The 18,762-nt window shown below is 40.5% G+C and overlaps 1 protein-coding gene across 13 annotated transcripts in view; it reads left to right on the forward strand.

Annotated features, from left to right (window-relative positions):
• Nucleotides 1-18,762, forward strand: part of MAP3K13 (mitogen-activated protein kinase kinase kinase 13) — a 184,917-nt gene that overhangs the window by 116,537 nt on the left and 49,618 nt on the right. For 8 of the 13 annotated variants that reach the window (XM_074404652.1, XM_074404651.1, XM_074404662.1 and 5 more), the window contains 3 exons: nt 3,575-3,632; nt 7,660-8,216; nt 16,291-16,474. In XM_074404652.1, coding sequence (XP_074260753.1) covers nt 7,745-8,216; nt 16,291-16,474 — 656 coding nt within the window. In that variant the 5' untranslated portion in view covers nt 3,575-3,632; nt 7,660-7,744. Of the gene's footprint in view, nt 1-3,574; nt 3,633-7,659; nt 8,217-16,290; nt 16,475-18,762 lie in introns of those variants that run through there. The other 5 variants (XM_074404653.1, XM_010337672.3, XM_074404656.1 and 2 more) reach the window with 2 other exon arrangements.

An 18,762-nucleotide genomic window follows, 5' to 3' on the forward strand; every position in this document is an offset into this window, starting at 1 on the left:
GCCCCCTTTCCAGGGGGAGTAAAGGGTTCTGTCACACTGGCATTCCAGAGACCACTGGGGTATGAACAAAAACTCTTGCAGTTAGATCAGTGTCTGCCCAAACGGCCACCCAGTTTTGTGCTTGAAACCCAGGGGACTGGTGGTGTAGGCACCCAAGGGAATCTCTCGGTCTGTGGGTTGTGAAGACTGTGGGAAAAACGTAGTATCTGGGCCAGAACGCACCATTCCTCATGGCAGAGTCCCTCACTGCTTCCCTTGGCTAGGGGAGGGAGTGCCCTGACCCCTTGTGCTTTGTGGGTAAGGCGACACCTCACTCTGCTTCAGCTTGCCCTCTGGGCTGCACCCACTGTCTAACCAGTCCCAGGGAGACGAGCCGGGTACCTCAGTTGGAAATGTAGTAATCACCTGCCTTCTGCATTGATCCCACTGTGAGCTGCAGACTGGAGCTGTTCCTATTCAGCCGTCTTGTACCACCCCATTTTAAATTTGTATACCTATTAATATTTATATATATGTCTGTATCTTATTTTTAGAACATTTAAAGTTATTGATTTTATTCTTCATATGGCAAGTTGAATTTGGGTCAGAAAGCATTGAATATTAATACTTATAATACTATATAATTTGTTAAAGACTTATGGAGATATCATTTATGATACAATTTACGGATAAATCGTTCCTTTGGTCAAGATGTTTCACCTTTGACTTAAGGCATTTTTGAAGCTCACAAGTTGCTATTTCCAGCTAAATTTATAGACTACTACTCTGAAAATGAAGCATCTTTATTCATTTTGAAGGCTACAATAAACTTATTTTAACTATAATGACAGTTTCATTTATAGGTACTGATATTCAGAAGGTCATTTGTCACCACGGAGAATTTGCTTCTTTGTAATTTTAATTTTTTGCTGACTCCAGCATACTTTCAAGATTATTAAACATTCATAATCTTAACCAAAAATATAGGTACATGGTCAACATGGAATCAATATTTTTGAATACATAATTGTCGAATGAAATGTTATAAAGAAAATGAAATGAGGTAGTTCAGTGGATTTGGTCGATTGAGTTTCTATTGTTCCTTCAAACTGGCATTTCAGAAGATGGTCCACAGTTAGAGAGTAAGTAGGGATAAAGGCACGATTATAGGCCATCCTTTTTATCTGATTTGAAGTCACATGCTTCTAATCATATAACTCCATTTGAAAAAGCTATCTAATGTTTTCAAAGTTCAAATTAAGATCTGGGTGACAGACCTCTGTCGTGGAAAGGTCATTTTATGTTATTACTATGCACAAGTAACTTAACTCTAAGTTTTAAAGTGAAATTGATGCTCCTAGCAGCAGAATTATTTTATGTTTTCAACTGCCATATGAACTTTAGAGAAATGACCAGAAGGGTTAAGATGGCAGTGTTGTATTCATTTTTAAAGATAGGCAAGAAGATGCCAAGGAAAGAGAAGACAGCTCGGAAAGAGCTCAGCATCAATAATCTCATAGCAATAATGCTTAATTTAATGTTTTTATTCAGTTTTAGTAACAGCAAAAACTTTGTGGGGCTAAATTTTCCAAAATCTTTGTTCTATTCATATTTATGATATAAAATTCAAAATCTGACTAGGATAAAAATCCTCAATTAGTAACATGGGAAAACTTGTATTGCATAATAGAAATCCAAGAACTCGAGGGCCATTGGCCACATTGCCTCCTCCACTCCTCTTTCTCTCTACATTGCATCCTGGGATCTTGGCACAAGGTACTTTCCAGAAATTGGCAGTGCCCTGCCAAATGCGCAGCTGCTGCTGTCTCCAACTCTTGCCTGCTACTTTTGCACAAACCACTTCCTCCTCTAGAGAGGCCAAGAAACTCAGAAGGCAGGGAGAGTGTGCCTCAAGGGCAGATGGGGAGCACTGTCTGGGCTGTTTGCAGATCAGAACTTTGAAAGGGCAGCGGCAGCAGCAGCACCTCCCCTCCAGACCTTCCCGTCTACATTTTCTACTTCCCAGAGTTCTTTCTACGGGATGAGGGTGCCATCCCAAGCTTGCCCTTTACCTATCTGATGCCCCTTACCTCTTTCCCTTTGACTACCAATGTTCCAAAATCTTGCCCCACTTCTTTCTGTCTCCTTCTAATATATACTAGTTTTGATTTCTTGTGAATTGAAAGGACCAAACACTCAGTTCCCATGAGAGTCCCTGAGCCAGATTTGGGCAGGGAGAGAGAGAGCAAGAGGGCGAAAGACTGCCAGAGATAGTGGCACCGCCCGTGTTCCCACAGTTTCCACCCAGCAGTCTCTTCCCTGTGCAGCGGCAGCGTGTGGGTGTACACACAGCACAGGTGAAACTTCAGTATTTTTAGCTTCCTACACTTCTAAAATGTAGTCAGCTCTGATCATATTTGAATATAGCCATAGTGATGATTTTTCTTTCCCTTTGTTCATGTGCCTCTCAATTTCTCTGCCTTTGTTGGGTCACGTTGGACTCGATATTCTTGGCAAGCATGAGGAAAGCCTATTTAACTACACATCTTTATACACACCTTGAGGTTTACCTGACCTCTGCCCACTCTGAGAGCAGTCAGTGGGTGGCCTCATGCTGCCCTGTGGATAGGTGCAGGGTCACCCTGCCAGGTGAGTACTAGCGTTTCCTTGGGAATATTTCAGTGCATCTAGAATCACACTGTGAATTACCATTGTTTTCATCACCAGGGGGCCATCATACCATGGCTATTTGTTTCTCTTTGAATAGATGAACAACCATACTAGTGGAAAGAGCTGGGCCGAGGAAGGAAGACTTATCCCAGCTCCACCCACTAGTTAGTTAATATTAAGCAAGTTGGCAATCTCTCGGAAATTTGATTCTCATGTGTAAAATAAGTGGATTGAAACATATTCCTTGATTGTGTTGTTTTTCCCTGATCTCTTAAATATCAAACTACATGTGATGACTGGGATGAAACTCATTCCCATCCCAATGGGAACAGGTCTACTTCACACTCATTCTTATCCTGTTAGAGATAGAAAAAGATTACAAAACAAACAGATGTTTTTCTAACTTTTTATGTATGAACTCATCCTAACATGATGTCATTAGGCAGAAATTCAGGATAAAAAATTGACAAAGTGGAAATTTACCAGGAATTAATATAAAGCCTGATAGTTTGATTCAAAAAAATAAATCACACAAATAAGTGTTTGGCTGAAATTCACATACATATTTGGGCATGCAATTCACATGAGCCAATGGTATATACGACTTGTGCTGTATCGCAGGGATTCCCAACCACCAGGCCATGGGCAGGTACCAGTCCGTGGCCTCTTAGGAGCTGGGCTGAACTGAGGGAGGTGAGCAGGAGTGGTGGCTGGGATGGAGCTTCCTTTGTATTTATAGCCACTCCCTGTCACTTGTATTATCACCTGAGCTCCACCTCCTGTCAGATTGGTGGGGGCATTAGATTCTCATAGGAGCACAAAACCTGTTGTGAGCTGTGCATGCGAGGGATCTAGGGTCTAGGTTGTGTGCCCCTGATGAGAATCTAATGCCTAATGATCTGTCACTTTCTCCCATCACCCCTAGATGAGACTGTCTAGTTGCAGGAAAACAAGCTCAGAGCTCCTATTGATTCTACATTATGGTGAGTTGTATAACTATTTCATTATATATTACGATGTAATTATAATAGAAATAAAGTGCACAATACATGTAATGCACTTGAATCATCTTGAAACCATCCCCCATCCCTGGTCCATGGAAAAAGCATCTTCCACAAAACTGGTCCCTGGTGCCAAAAAGGTTGGGAGCTGCTGCTGTATAGGATAACCAAGAGTCCCAGCAGCCAAAGCAGACTGGAAGTACCTGCTGAGTCAGTGGCCAGGTCAGATAGTATGAAATCAGCAGTCTTAAAAGAGGTCAGGCAGGGCAAGGTCAGAGAGGCCAAAAGCAGGAGATAGCGCGAGGTGGGGGCAGGTGATCAGAAAGAAAATGTAATGAGGAGATCGGTGATGTCAAAGCTCAGAGATGAGCACGGAAGGACAGGGGAGCGGGGCTGGAGTGGGCAGAATAGGGTCAACTCAAGCAAATAGCTGTTGCTGTCACAGAGGGATCCAGTTTTTCTTCTTTCTTCCCCCTGCCCCAACCTTATATTCCCAGGCAGCTTCCCAAGGCCTGGATTTCTCCATACTCTATCATTTCAGTGCCTCTTAAGCTAACCCCATCCAGTTAAAGTGATCTCTCTGGTTTGTTAGGAGGGAAGAATCACCTGCATTGTATCATAAGCTTTCAGAGCCCACATGGGGAGCAGGAGTTACCCCTGCTGCACACTGCTCCCCCACGTTAGCCACTGCTGTTTCTGGGTCAGCAGCCCCCTCACACACACCCTGGTCATTCCACTTCCCTGTCTCTGCCCATGCTGTTATTATCCCCTGACTTCCTTCCCCCTGTCACACACCTTAAGGTTCATCTCAAATCCTACCTCTGTTTTCATTGTTCCCATCTCTCTTGGCTCTGTAGAATGGAATATGGCTCATTTGTCACAGGGGATGATGGTGGGAGGTAATTCCTTCAGTGTAATCGTTAACTCCTTAAGTAGTCCATGAGCTTCAACAGCGTAGGAACCATGTCTTTAGAGACTGCATGGTACAGGAGAGAGTGTTGTGATTAGGAAAAATAACCTGGTATTTCATCCTGGCTCTGACCGTTATCATCTACCTCTTTCTAGGCCTTCGTTTCCTTCTGTGGAAAACAGGGATAATCATTCTGTGTTCTGGATTTCTTACCTAGGGATCAAATACTTAGATCAAATGATCACAGATAACAGCACTTTTTAACCTGGAAAGCACTCTAAGAAAGTGAGGAGTTATCATAAGTTTTCCATCGTGTTATAAAAAAGACAAAGGATTTCAGGAATCTGAACTTTGAGCTAGATTTTAATTCCTGCTCTATTACTTACTGAATATATCACCTTAGAGAAGTTTCGTCTCTTGTGAAATAGAAACGACACCATTGCAATGATATGGTGCTGGCACTGGCTCATACACCAGCTTGTACGAGCCAATTGTCAAATATTTAGAAACTTTGCAAGCAAGTTGTTAAACTTTTATTAGCTTGAAATCTGCTATGGTAGGAATATTTACACCAGGGAAATTAGCAAACACTACAAATCAGATTGCTGTTGTCTCGGAAAGAGCTGATTTACCAGTGTATTGCTGATTACGTAAACAGGCTTCTGTGAATTGTAAAGCACTTTGTCTTACTTATCATTAAAAATAGTAATGGCAACAGTAATGTTCTGTATCCACAGAACCTGGCCTACTACATGCCACAGCTCTCAGTATATGTTCTTTTTTCTTTTTTGAGACAGGGTCTCACTCTGTCGCCCGGGCTAGAGTGCAGTGGCACAAACACAGCTCTGCAGCAGGATCGCCTGGGCTCAAGCGATTCTCCTGCTTCAGCCTTCTACCCAAATAGCTGATACTTCAGGTGCACACCACCATGCCTGGTGAATTTTTCTATTTTTTGTAGAGATGAGGTTTTGCCATGTTATGTAGGCTGAGTAGCTATTCAATAAATGCATTTTAAATTTAGCTTTATGATTTGGAAACTACTATCCCTGTGATAAATGAGCCCCATCTTTATCTTTCTTCCAATCTTCCTCTACAAAGTATCTTTTAAAAATCAGATAGCATCAATAAAGCGCAGCTCCCTAGCTCAGTGCGTGATGCATAGGAGGCCTTAAATTCTGTATGTCCGTAAGTTGAGCTAATCATCCTCTCTCCAAACCTTCTTTCTTTCTGGCATTTCTTATCTCAGTTATTGACACTTGTCTGGCTATCCATTATTCCAAGTAAGCGATTTGAAAAGTCTTCCTCCCTGCTTTTCTTTACCCACCTCCATGTCTAATCAGTTACTACATCTTCCCCATTTTGCCTCTTAAATCGTTCCTGTCCTCTTCGCTGCCATTGCTAACTGCCTTGTTCAGATCCAACTCATTTCTTTTTGAACCACACCTTCTAACTGGACCTTCCGTCTTTCCCTGTCCATCCACCTCTGCCTCTATAGATGTGGTTTTAATTTATCTGGCCAAATTACTCCCTTGCTTAAAATTCCAGCCGCTTTGGATTTCTCCTCTGTTTCATAGTCTTTCAAGCTCTCGTGCCTTTCTTTGTGGTTTCCCCCACACCTGGAATACCTTCTCCCTCTTCTTTCACTCACGCCTTTCTGACTTGCTTAATGCATGCCTATACTTCCTTCAGATGGATCAAAAGTTACCTACCACCTTTGAGCCCCTTTCCCTGGAACTACTCCTCCCTCTGCTGTGCTCTCAGAGCACTTGCTTGATTCATTATAAGCACTGTTCTGTCATTCTTTGTTGGTCTTTTCTTTTACCCCCTCGGGAAAATGAGGTCATCTTCATACCCTGACCTCTAGTACATTCTAGATGCTTAGTACAGAGTGATGGAAGGGATGACTGTTACATAGGGATTTAAAAAGAAAGTAAATTTCTGCTAAGAACATACTTTGGCCCAGGCGGGGTGGCTCATGCCTGTAATCGAGCACTTTGGGAGGCCAAGACAGGCAGATCACCCTGAGGTCAGGAGTTCAAGAACAGCCTGGCCAACATAGCAAAACCCCATCTCTACTAAAAATACAAAAAAAATTAGTTGGACGTGGTGGCGGGTGCCTGTAATCCCAGCTACTTAGGAGGCTGAGACAGGAGAATTGCTTGGACCTGGGAGGCGGAGGTTGCAGTGAGCCGACATCACACCACTGCAGTCCAGCCTGGGTGACAGAGCAAGACACTGTCTCAAAAAAAAAAGAAAAAAAGAAAAGAAAGAAAGAAAGAAAAGAAAAAAGAACATACTTTGAATAAATTTAAGATTGATTATGCATAACCTGGCCAATCTAGAATACATCTTCACTTTTAAAGATTAGGTGGCCCCAAGAAATGGTGCTAACAGACAGATCAGAAGCAAAGAACAAGTTTAAAGAGCTAGGGTTTAGTCGCATTACTCCAAATTTGGTGCAGTACAATAGAAACAAATTTTACATCTTAGAAATGTGTCTTGTCACAGACACATGGCATTTATCTCCATGACTTAATGAATGCCTTATAAAGCGAAGCAGCATCCCACTAGATAAGACACGAAAGCAAAGAGAAAAGATGAGTAGCAACTTAGAATAACACAGGATGTAGTTTCTAATAAAATTTGTATATCAGAACAACCAAATTTCCCTTGCAGAAAGGGAAACAATTTTTCTGATTAAAAATATCATATATATTAATACAGAATGCTTGGAATACCATGAAAATCACAACAATATAAACCTCTCCCAAATCTAACCACCTAAAATTAGCTATTGTTAATTCTTTGGATTATTTTCCTTCAAGTCTTTTTTCTTATAGGTATATTCTTTTAAGAACATTTTTAAGTTAATGTATATGTTGTTCTAACCTGTTTTTTATATTAATATGTCATGGATATTTTGTCATGTTCATACTCTTCCATAGCATAATTTTTCATTGCTGTACACATTTCCATCTTGTAGACTAACCCACAGGCTAACCAATCCCCATTGTTTTAATTTTTTTACTGCAAACAGAAGTGTTGTAGTGTGCATAATAAGGAAAGGATGATCTCTTATCTCCCTCCTGATTTTCTCAGGTTTTGGAGCCCTCTCTTAAGTCAGAAGTCTGCCCTAATAATCTTCTGAGTATCATCTCAGGACCTCAGTTACACTCATGGCACAATGGCCAACTTTCAGGAGCGCCTGAGCTGCTCCTCTTCTCCACACTTACCCTTCAGTGAAAGCAAAACCTTCAGTGGACTACAAGATGAACTCACAGCCATGGGGAACCAGCCTTCTCCCAAGCTCGAGGACCAGCCGGAAAAGGGGATGGCACGAGCAGAGCTAGCCGAGAGCGTGAACAGCCCCATCACCACAACAGTGTTGACAAGCGTAAGTGAGGATTCCAGGGACCAGTTTGAGAACAGCGTTCTTCAGCTAAGGGAACACGATGAATCAGAGATGGTGGTGTCTCAGGGGAACAGCAACACAGTGGACGGAGAGAGCACGAGCGGAACTGAAGACATCAAGATTCAGTTCAGCAGGTCAGGCAGTGGCAGTGGTGGGTTTCTTGAAGGACTCTTTGGATGCTTAAGGCCTGTATGGAACATCATTGGGAAGGCATATTCCACTGACTACAAATTGCAGCAGCAAGGTAAGCTAGGGTATGGACTTCGAAGATAATTCTTGCATAAACACTGCATCACCACCACCATCACCATTAGCTGGGTAACCTGCGACCTTGGGGCAAATGAAAGAGCTAGTGCCAGATGAATACCCCATTTCAGTTTCCAGCAGACCTGCTGAAGGGAAGAGATTCACATTTGGTGGGTCGTTTTTGGTGGTAGCCCATCTTTTTTATGGTCCTCCACTCTAGTGGTGTCTAAAGAACAGTACATATAAAACAATCCATGGGATTCTAAGAAGAAAACATGAGAGCTCCTATTTATCTCATCATTTAAAATTCCTATTTTCATACATTATCAGATGTATTTCATGTTTTAATATAGTTGTGCTGATATATAACATGTAAAGAAATCATGCAGTGGCTACATATTTTTAAATTGTTACCAGGTGTGGTGGCTCACACCTGTAATCTCAGCACTTTGGGAGGCTGAGGCGGGTAGATCACTTGAGGTCAGGAGTTTGAGACCAACCTGGCCAACATGGAGAAACCCCATCTCTACTAAAAATACAAAAGTTAGCCAGGCGTGGTAGCACACACCTGTAGTCCAGCTACTTGGGAGGCTGAGGCACAATAATTGCTTGAGCCCAGCAGAGGTTGCAGTGAGCCGAGATTGTGCCACTGCACTCCAGCCTGGGCAGCAGAGTGAGACTCTGACTCAAAAAAAAAAAAAAAAAAAAAAAAACTTAAGTTTTTAACTCCCATCATTATGTAACAGTATATTCATATATTCTAATTCAAATACTAGAATTATACTTCTGACGCCCTGGTGTTCTTTATAACCTCATTTTTAAAAACTTTTATTTTAGGTTCAGGGACACACGCACAGGTTTGTTGTATAGATAAAGTTGTGTCATGGGGATTTACTGCACAGATTATTTCATCACTCAGTACCCAATAGTTATTTTATCTGATCCTCTTTCTCCTCCCTCCCTCCACCCTCAAGTAGACCCCAGTGTGTGTTGTTCCCCTCTGTATGCCCATATGCTCTTATCATTTAGCTCCTGCTTGTAAGTGAGAACATATGATATTTGGTTTTCTGTTCCTACATTAGTTTGCTAAGGACAGTGGCCTCTGGCGCCATTCATGTTCTTGCCAAGGACATGGTCTTGTATAACCTCATTAGTATTCTCCAAAAGAACTTTTTTTTTTCTGATAACGAAAGTAATATATGTATGAAATTTGGAAAATACAGGTAAGTTCCAAGAAATAAATAATCTATGATCCTCCATCTCCTGAGAATATCCATTCATGTTTTCATTATATATTGTTAGTCTGTTTGTATATGTGTGTGTGTGTATGCTTTTTAAAAATGGAGTCATACTGCATTAATTTGTGTTCACACTGCTATAAAGAACTACCTGAGACTGAGTGATTTATGAAGAAAAAAGGTTTAATGGACCCACAGTTCTGCAGGCTTAACAGGAGGCATGGCTAGGAGACTTCAGGAAACTTAGGAGCATGGCAGAAGGTGAAGGGGAAGCAAGTAGGTCTTCCCCTGGCAGAGCAGGAGAGAGAAGGGGTAAGAGCCACACATTTTCAAACAACCAGATCTCATGAGAACTCACTAACTATCACGAGAACAGCAAAGGGGAAATCCGCCCCATGATCCAGTCATCTCCCACCAGGCCCCTCCCCTGACAGGTGGGGATTACAATTCAAGATGAGATTTGGGTGGGGACACAGAGCCAAACCATATCACATACTGTTTTGAAAGGTTTTTTTTACTTCACATTGCGAACATTTTCCATGTCTTAAGTATAATTCTTCACCATCATCTTTAATGGCTACGTAATATTAAATTGTGATTGTGCCAATATTTTTAAGCAATCCCCTATTGCTCAACATTAATTTATTTGCATTTTTAGTTATTACAAGCCATACTGCAATGAACATTCGTCTAGTACTTTACTTCTGCATATATCTTTGATTAGTTCTTAGGATAAATTCCTAAGAGAGAAATAGTTGAGTTAAAAGATGTGTTGTTTAAGACTTTTATACATATCTTTGTAGCCTTATGTAAATGACTAAATTTGTATGAGTTCTCTCATCAATAAATTCTGGAGAGAAAAACTATGGACCAAAAATGAGATTCTACTTATTTTACAACTGAATTTTAGACTCTGGGATCCTCTCCTAAAAGTCTGTTCATGTCTTTTAGTCAAGACTGTTGACAGCTTTTCCACAATGGCCAGTAGGCTTCAGTTGCCATTAACCACTTTTCTCACGTATTTTATTTCCCCTGTTTCTGCAATACATTCTCTTAAACCAAATACCAACTCCTCCTGCTATACCTGTTTTCCATAAGTATATTGGGATGTACTGGCATTTCACTTCTAGGTCATTTTTAGGATTTGTCAACCATATTATCTATTCTTGCTCCACGCAGAAATTCTTTGTCAGTAACTGAAGTCTACTGGCTGTTGTGGAAAAGCTGTCAACAGTCTTGACTCATGGACATGAACAGACTTTTAGGGGAGGGTCCCAGAGTCTAAAATTCAGTTATAAAAAAAATAGAATCTCATTTTCGGTCCATATTTTTTCTTTCCAGCATTTCTTGATGAGAGAACTCATACCTTTCTCTCTCTCTTTCATATAGACTCTGATACTCTATACATTCTGCTTTCATTTTCCCGCCACCTCCTGGCCCCTGTTATTTTCAAGTTTTTAAAGGAAATTAGTTGCTTCTTGCTACCAGCATTATTACATTTTAAATGGGAAATAAACATAAGCAGGAAAATAAAATAAAGAGGAAAATAAACATCACCTGTCCTTCTACAATCCAGAGATAACCATTCCTACTTTTTCTTTTTTTTGAGATGGAGTCTTACTCTATCTCCCAGACTAGAGTGCAATGGCGCGATGCCAGCTCACTGCAACCTTCGCCTCCTGGGTTCAAGCGATTCTCCTGCACCAGCCTCCTGAGTAGCTGAGATTACAGGGACGCGTTACTATGCCTGACCAATTTTTGTATTTTTAGTAGAGACAGGGTTTTGCCATGTTGGCTAGGCTGGTCTCAAACTCCTAACCTCAGGTGATCCACCCACCTCAGCCTCCCAAAGTCCTGGAATAACAAGCATGAGCCACCACGTCCAACCCTAATTTGTTTTCTGTTTTCTTTTTTCCAAAGTTCTCTGTTCTTTCGTTGGGTGCAAAACCCACTGATAGCTGCATAGGTGATCAACTACAGCTGGTTTTTAGGGTCTCCACTTGTTCAGTTTCAGACTTACTTTTGGTAATAACTTGAAGATCTCAGGATCCAAGTGCATCATGGAAGTTGAGACTCAGAATGAAGGATGATACACCCATTCCATATGTTTGTCAAAAGGAGGTTTTAAAATTTTTCATTATTCTGCATAGTGATATTTAATTTGTGTTCCAACTGATGATGTGACTTTCAAAAAGGTTTATTTCAGAAATAAGTAAGAAACAGGCCTGGTCAGCTTAAGATTCTGATACAGGCACAGCAGGTGCCTAGCCCTTCAGTAGATTGCAGGATATCCTGTTGAGGGTTGGTGTTGCTGTGCACCATGAAAGAGTTTTGCTAGCCAGAAACTAGTAAATTTCCTTGTCAGGTCTGGGATCAGGGAGCTAATCTTTAATCCTGTGTTGCAGTCAACCAAAGGATAGCACGTGTCACAGGCCTGTTCCTATGTTTGGTACTTAGGAGAAAATTTCACTGGATTTTTAATTTTAATGATGTCCTCACCTCCCTTTGAGTATGTTGATAGTGAGCCCAGGTAAGGTAGCATGTAATTTAAATCTTTTATTGTCAGATACTTTCCAGTCTCAAGCAAGTACTGTCATAACCATGTCTGAATAAACAAAAGAGAACTGTTGGCTTAAAGGGGGTCGACATGTGGCTTTTTCTCAGTCCTAAGGAACCTAGAGGATATTGGAATTAAGATATAGTCACTGGAGAATAAAATAGAAGAGAAATGCTGGGGAAGAGTATCAATGGGACAGACATAAAAGCAGCAAAAAGTTTGGAACTAACCCTAGAGAGAGTATCATCAGTTCTTCGTTATTCTGAGATTAGTTATCCCGCTTATCAGTTATCTAGGCCCCTAATTTTGTGCATCCATAACACCAATTTCCTTTCTTCTGCCATTTTCCCATTTCTTAGCTCCCTGCTAGTTATTGACAGAGACTTTGAGACTGGGCAAAGAGTGCTACATTCATATCAATTGATTTTACTTCTGATAATTAGTTTCAATAAAAAGATTGATAGAAACATGGTTGAAGCATTACTTTCCTTATTTTATACTCTGTGTTCTTTTATTACCAGTGCTGTACACTTTATTTTTCTATGGATAATCAGGACTTGGCTGAAGATAGTTGAATAGCACAGGCATGAGGTAGAGGTTGGCAGAGGAGAATTTTGTTTTTTACTGCAATACCGGGAATACTTTGCATGTGAGTGCCAAATGTATTTGTATTTTAATGATAAATCTGTCTATCATCCTATAAAAATACTAATAGGCATTATTTCTAAAAATGATATGGTGAGTTACAATGTCAGTATCATAAAGCAATATGAAAAGGATTTTTTTTAAACAAATGATTTTGGAATCATTAAATAGCAATGCAGAAAAAGAATAATTTATATCTGTCCTCATACCATACATCAAAGTAAGCTTCAGATGAATGTAAAGATTAAATTCTTTTTTTTTTTTTTTTGAGACGGAGTTTCGCTCTTGTTACCCAGGCTGGAGTGCAATGGCGCGATCTCGGCTCACCGCAACCTCCGCCTCCTGGGTTCAGGCAATTCTCCTGCCTCAGCCTCCTGAGTAGCTGGGATTACAGGCATGCGCCACCATGCCCAGCTAATTTTTTTGTATTTTTAGTAGAGACGAGGTTTCACCATGTTGACCGGGGTGGTCTCGAGCTCTTGACCTCGTGATCGGTGGCCTCCCAAAGTGCTGGGATTACAAGCTTGAGCCACTGTGCCTGGCACAAGATTAAATTCTTAAAACTCAACTGTAGGTAACTTTTAGAAGATAGACTAGGCAGTGGAAGAAATTTCAAAGGAAATAATAGACAACAATATAGAATATATCATTCAAAAATAATAAAATTAAAGGAAAAAGGCTCATAAAAAATATTCTTGTTTATATCAAAGAAATATAGAAGGAGCTTCTTCAAGTTCATGAGAACTATGAAAGCCTAACAGATAAATGAACAAAGGGGTATTGACAATTCATACAAAGCAGATGTGAGTATTAAACAAATGTGGAGAAAATATTCTACATCACTGGCAATTAAACTTGTGCAAAGTTATAAAACATATTTTATACCTAATTAAAATAGAACCAAAAAATCATTGCTAACGCTTACCGCCAACATGTTCATACTTTGCTACTGTGACCAAAAATCATCAAAATCCTTTTGGAGAGAATTTGGAATGTATGTATTCCTAGAGCCAGGAAGCTGTCCTCTTTAACGTAGGGACCGAATCTGGGGAAATACTTAGGCAGAAAAGGTAAGAAGGTACAGAACAACTATTAGAACTTAGAATAAAAATAGTAACTACATGAAGGATACATAATATGTGAAAAGGTAGAAAAAAATTAGACATCGCCTGCAATTTTTACATAGCTGTAAACATGAACAAAAACTAAGAGGGAAAATGGCAAGTGGGTGTGGGATGAGCTTTCAGATAAAATGTGTGTTTTTTTGACTTTTCTGATTTTTTTCTAATGTTTCCAATGTTTAACAGCAACTAAAAATTGAATAAATCGGGGAAAAGAGACACCCAAACATTTGTCTAATTTTAGTAGTTATTTTATTAAAAATTAGGGTAATTTGGGCTCCTGTAAAGTTGTTCAAAGACAGACTTCTCGATTATGTTCTTGCCCCAGAGTCCAGCAATAATACTTTATTCAGCATCCCCGGAATGGTCAAAATGACAGTTTTTAATTTGTCACCGGACCCCTAATGAGGAAAATTCTCTTACAATATGCCATCAATATCTGCGTACCATGTGTGCTGCATGGATGAGCCCATGGAGGTGAAAGTGAGATTTCGTGAGGCGTTTATAAATACTTGTGTAGAAACCTTAAAGATATTTAAAATAGCCAAGGCTATTACTTGCTGTTTCCCCCCAATTCTCACTTGGTATCATGTGTGCCTTGGGTGATTTTAAATTTGTCAGCTATTTGTGTTTTAGAGATATTTGCTTTTATCTGGCATTTTTTCAATTTCAGTGGAACAGAAACCTTTAATACTGCTCATATCAAGAGAATGGGATGAAAGCCCACAGCATAAACCATCTCATTTTATATATATTTTTGCTCTACATAGTTATATTTTGAAGGTTAAGTTTTAGCAATTGTAATGAGAAAACATTTTATTAAGAATCTACAGAACTTCTTTTCGAAAATGAGAGAGGAGGGGAAAGTAGCTTGCTTCTAGAGGCAGACGACCTCTTTCTGCTCTTACTTCATCAGTGTAGTGGACAGTGAGTTGATTTGCTTTCAAGACCAGAGTATCTTGGAAGCTAACTCAACACTACTTTGTTCCATGTTCTGCAAACGGTAGCCTACGAGTGATCTGAGGAGAATCTCTCATGACCTGTCACACTGTTGCCATTCTTCTTACTCTGTGGGACTCCTAGCTCTTTGATAGTTATTTCTTGCCTGTGCTAATACCTTGGTAAGAAGAGGGAAAGGAGAAGGATCAATGGATTACATTCTTGTTCTGAAAGTTTCATGAGATTAAAGCACATATTGATTGAATTTTTGAAGTGCTTTTTTTTTAAAAAAAAAAAATAGCATTTTATTCATTATAAAAGTGATACAGGCTTATGGTAAAATAATTTTTAAGACAGAAAAGAATAAAGTAATATAACATGAAGCACTAATAATACCACCACTTAGAAATGACCCTTCTTAAATTTCTGATGCAAAAAAAATTCAAACTCTAAGGAAAAGAGAAACTTGAAAATACTGCAGCTACATGAGTAAGCATATCATGACTAATGACTTCTGAATTACTTCATGAGAGGCAATGTCATATAGGAGAGAACGCACTCTTCCTAAAAGGGGCCAATTCTGGGGTTCTGGGCCCAGTTCTACCACTTATCAGCTATATGATTTTCGGATAACTTATTTAACCACCCTATGCCTTAGTTTTTTTCATCTTTAAATAACTATAATAAGGCCCTACTTGTAGGGTTATTGTAAAGATTGAATACATGATGTATGTAAAGCATTATGCTAGTGTATGGTATATTGTAAGTACTCAGCAAAAAGTAAATATTAATGTAAGTAGTATGCATAATGAAGTTTTAATGAGCATCATTAAAAATTAGCAGCTGGGCACAGTGGCTCACACCTGTAATCCCAGCACTTTGGGAGGCCTAGGCGAGTGAATCACCTGAGGTCACAAGTTCTAGACCAGCCTGACCAACATGGTGAAACCCGTCTCTACTAAAAAAGAAAAAAATTAGCCAGGCATGGTGGCAGGCACCTGTAATCCCAGCTACTTGGGAGGCTGAGGCAGGAGAATCACTTGAACCTGGGAAGTGGAGATTGCAGTCAGCCAAGATTGCACCATTGCACTCCAACCTGGGCAACAGAGCAAGACTGTCTCAAAAAAAAAAAAAAAAAAAAAAAAAAAAAAAAAAAAAAAATTCATTAGCAAAGATTCACTGAGCATCTACACTAGAAATTCAGAGAGGAATAAAATAGCACCGATAGTGGGTGATGGGGTAGGGATAGTTGCATAGAGGTGGATGGGTAAGTTGACTGACGTGCAAGCTTAAGGTGAGGAGGTAGGGCTGCAGGAGTGGTGGGATATGTGTTTGGAGGAAGGTATATTAGAGACCTCTGCTCTGCTTTATTTCAGTGGCTAAAAATGGATACAGACTAATGTGTATGAATATTTGATCCAGTTCCAAAGCACATAGGAAGGTTCTATCTTTTGGTGGGAGACAGTGGGTAAGGGTGATCCTGGTGATGAAGTTGATACTTTCAGAATGGCCTTGTAGAGTGGTGGTCTCTTCTGAGGTCTCTTCAAGCTGATTTCTTGCTTGTGTGCCTAGATACTTGGGAAGTGCCATTTGAGGAGATCTCAGAGCTACAGTGGCTGGGTAGTGGAGCCCAAGGAGCTGTCTTCTTGGGCAAGTTCCGAGCAGAAGAGGTGGCCATCAAGAAAGTGAGAGAACAGAATGAGACGGATATCAAGCATTTGAGGAAGTTGAAGCACCCTAACATCATCGCATTCAAGTAGGTCAAGGCTTTTTTTTTTTTTAAGAAGTAAAGCTATTTTCTTTCCCCCAGTATATACACACACTTTTCTAGTTTGAGAGATATTTCAAAAGCATTCTCTAGACTTAGCACTATGCTAGATGCTTTGGGAGGATACCAAGGAACTATTAAATTGGAGTTGTGTCCTCAGGCATCTTATAATCCAGCAGTTCATTTTGCCTAAATATGTGCTGCTTGGAAGGGGCATGCACGTGGGGCAGGAAGGGAAAATGTCGGTTCCTGCCAAGGAGTCAGATCTGCTGCATCAACCTCATTTATGAATGGGATGACAGAGGTCACTTCAGTATTACATGAGCAGCCTAAAATTCACTTAAGAAAACAAAGTTGGCCAAGCATGGCGGCTCATGCCTGTAATCCCAGCACTTTGGGAGGCTAAGGCAGGCAGATCACTTGAGCCCAGGAGTTAGAGACCAGCCTGGACAACATAGTGGGACCCTGTCTTTACAAAAAATGAAGATGAGCTGAGTTTGGTAGCACAGGCCTGTAGTCCTAGCTGCTTAAGAGGCTGAGGCGGGAGGACTGCTTGAGTCCAGGAGGTTGAGGCTACATTGAGCCATGTTCAGGCTACTGCCCTCCAGCCTGGGTGACAGAGTGAGACCCTCTCAAAAAAGAAAAAAAAGGAAAGAAAGTAAACAAAAGCAACATCTGAAGTGATCAAACAACAATCAGTCCTTGTGTAGTAGATACATATTTTGTATCAGATTCTGTTAGCACCCCTTCCTGAACATTAATTTGTAATAGCACGTACCTTTAGAGTATAGCCTCTGGTGTTTCTACAGTCCCTTTCAAATAATATCAAACATTCAGCTTTCTTAACCTAATGATTGTCAAGTTATTGATAGTAAGTTGTATGTTATATTCATTTCACAAAGTGTTTTCAAGAGTCTGTGAACATATCTTTCTAGTCTAGACAATTCTTTTCATAATATTGACCGGGATCCCTAACAGAAGGAGAATCAAAGTTTAAATTGTGGAAGTGCCGAACTCTAAAATAGATATGATCTCCTCTGCCTGAACCTTTTCCTTGAGTTCTCTCCCTTGCCGGCCTTGGAATGTTGCCCTAGGCTTAAACAAATAAATGGCAAGTGGCTCTAGAGGAAAGAAGGTGAAGAACAGGAAAAGTATCTTTAGGTAGGATGAAAGTTTAGAAGCTAGAGCTTCGTGGTATATTTGATATGCATTTTGCATTCCTGGAAAGTAGTATGACCAATGAGGCTGCAGCTAAAAGTGGAATAATTTACAAATTCCCCTCCTAAACTAGGCGGAACTTCTCCCAGCCTCAAAAGGGATCCTTCATTGATAAAACTGATCACAAAGCTAAAGATGTCATGTCATAAGTCTTCATTGGAATCACATCCACAAAGTAAGGAAGGTAAATCTTGGGTACAGGTTTTGTAGAATGCGTTTAAATGAGTACTGAGGTTGAGTTTTGATTCCCAAACAAGACCCCTTATGGAAAGGGAAAGACGTGTTAAAAAAAAAAAAAAAAAAGAAAGAAAGAAAAGAGAAGCATTCAACCAGGACGTAAGAGACCAAAAGTAGTTCTGGGATTCATTTCCTTGTGGAAGGGGCATTCACGCAGAGGCCATGAGAGAGGGCTTCAGTTGCTGCAGTAATTCTAACTTTGGTCACCCTCATAGGGCCAGGAGGATGTGTGACTGACATGGAATGCTGCAGAGACCAATGATCATCCTTCCGAAGAGGATAAATTTCAAAAGACCACAGGGAGATCATGTGAAGCAGACAGACTTAACAGAGACCCTCTTCTCTCTTTCCTTCGTTTCCCCACACTGAGATGATCATTACTTCCAGTAGGCCACATCCTCCTAAATGAAGGGAAGGGTCAAAAGCTTTTGAACTTAGATCACTAGGACGCTGGGTTTGAGACACAGAATGTTCTGTCTATAAGTATGGCTTTTAGGCCGGGCGCGGTGCCTCAAGCCTGTAATCCCAGCACTTTGGGAGGCCGAGGCGGGTGGATCACGAGGTCGAGAGATCGAGACCATCCTGGTCAACATGGTGAAACCCCGTCTCTACTAAAAATACAAAAAATTAGCTGGGCATGGTGGCTCGTGCCTGTAATCCCAGCTACTCAGGAGGCTGAGGCAGGAGAATTGCCTGAACCCAGGAGGCGGAGGTTGCGATGAGCCGAGATCGCGCCATTGCACTCCAGCCTGGGTAACAAGAGTGAAACTCTGTCTCAAAAAAAAAAAAAAAAAAAAAAAAAAAAAAAAAAAGTATGGCTT

The sequence above is a fragment of the Saimiri boliviensis genome, chromosome 8 (genome assembly GCF_048565385.1).
Source record: "Saimiri boliviensis isolate mSaiBol1 chromosome 8, mSaiBol1.pri, whole genome shotgun sequence".
NCBI classification, from domain to species: domain Eukaryota; kingdom Metazoa; phylum Chordata; class Mammalia; order Primates; family Cebidae; genus Saimiri; species Saimiri boliviensis.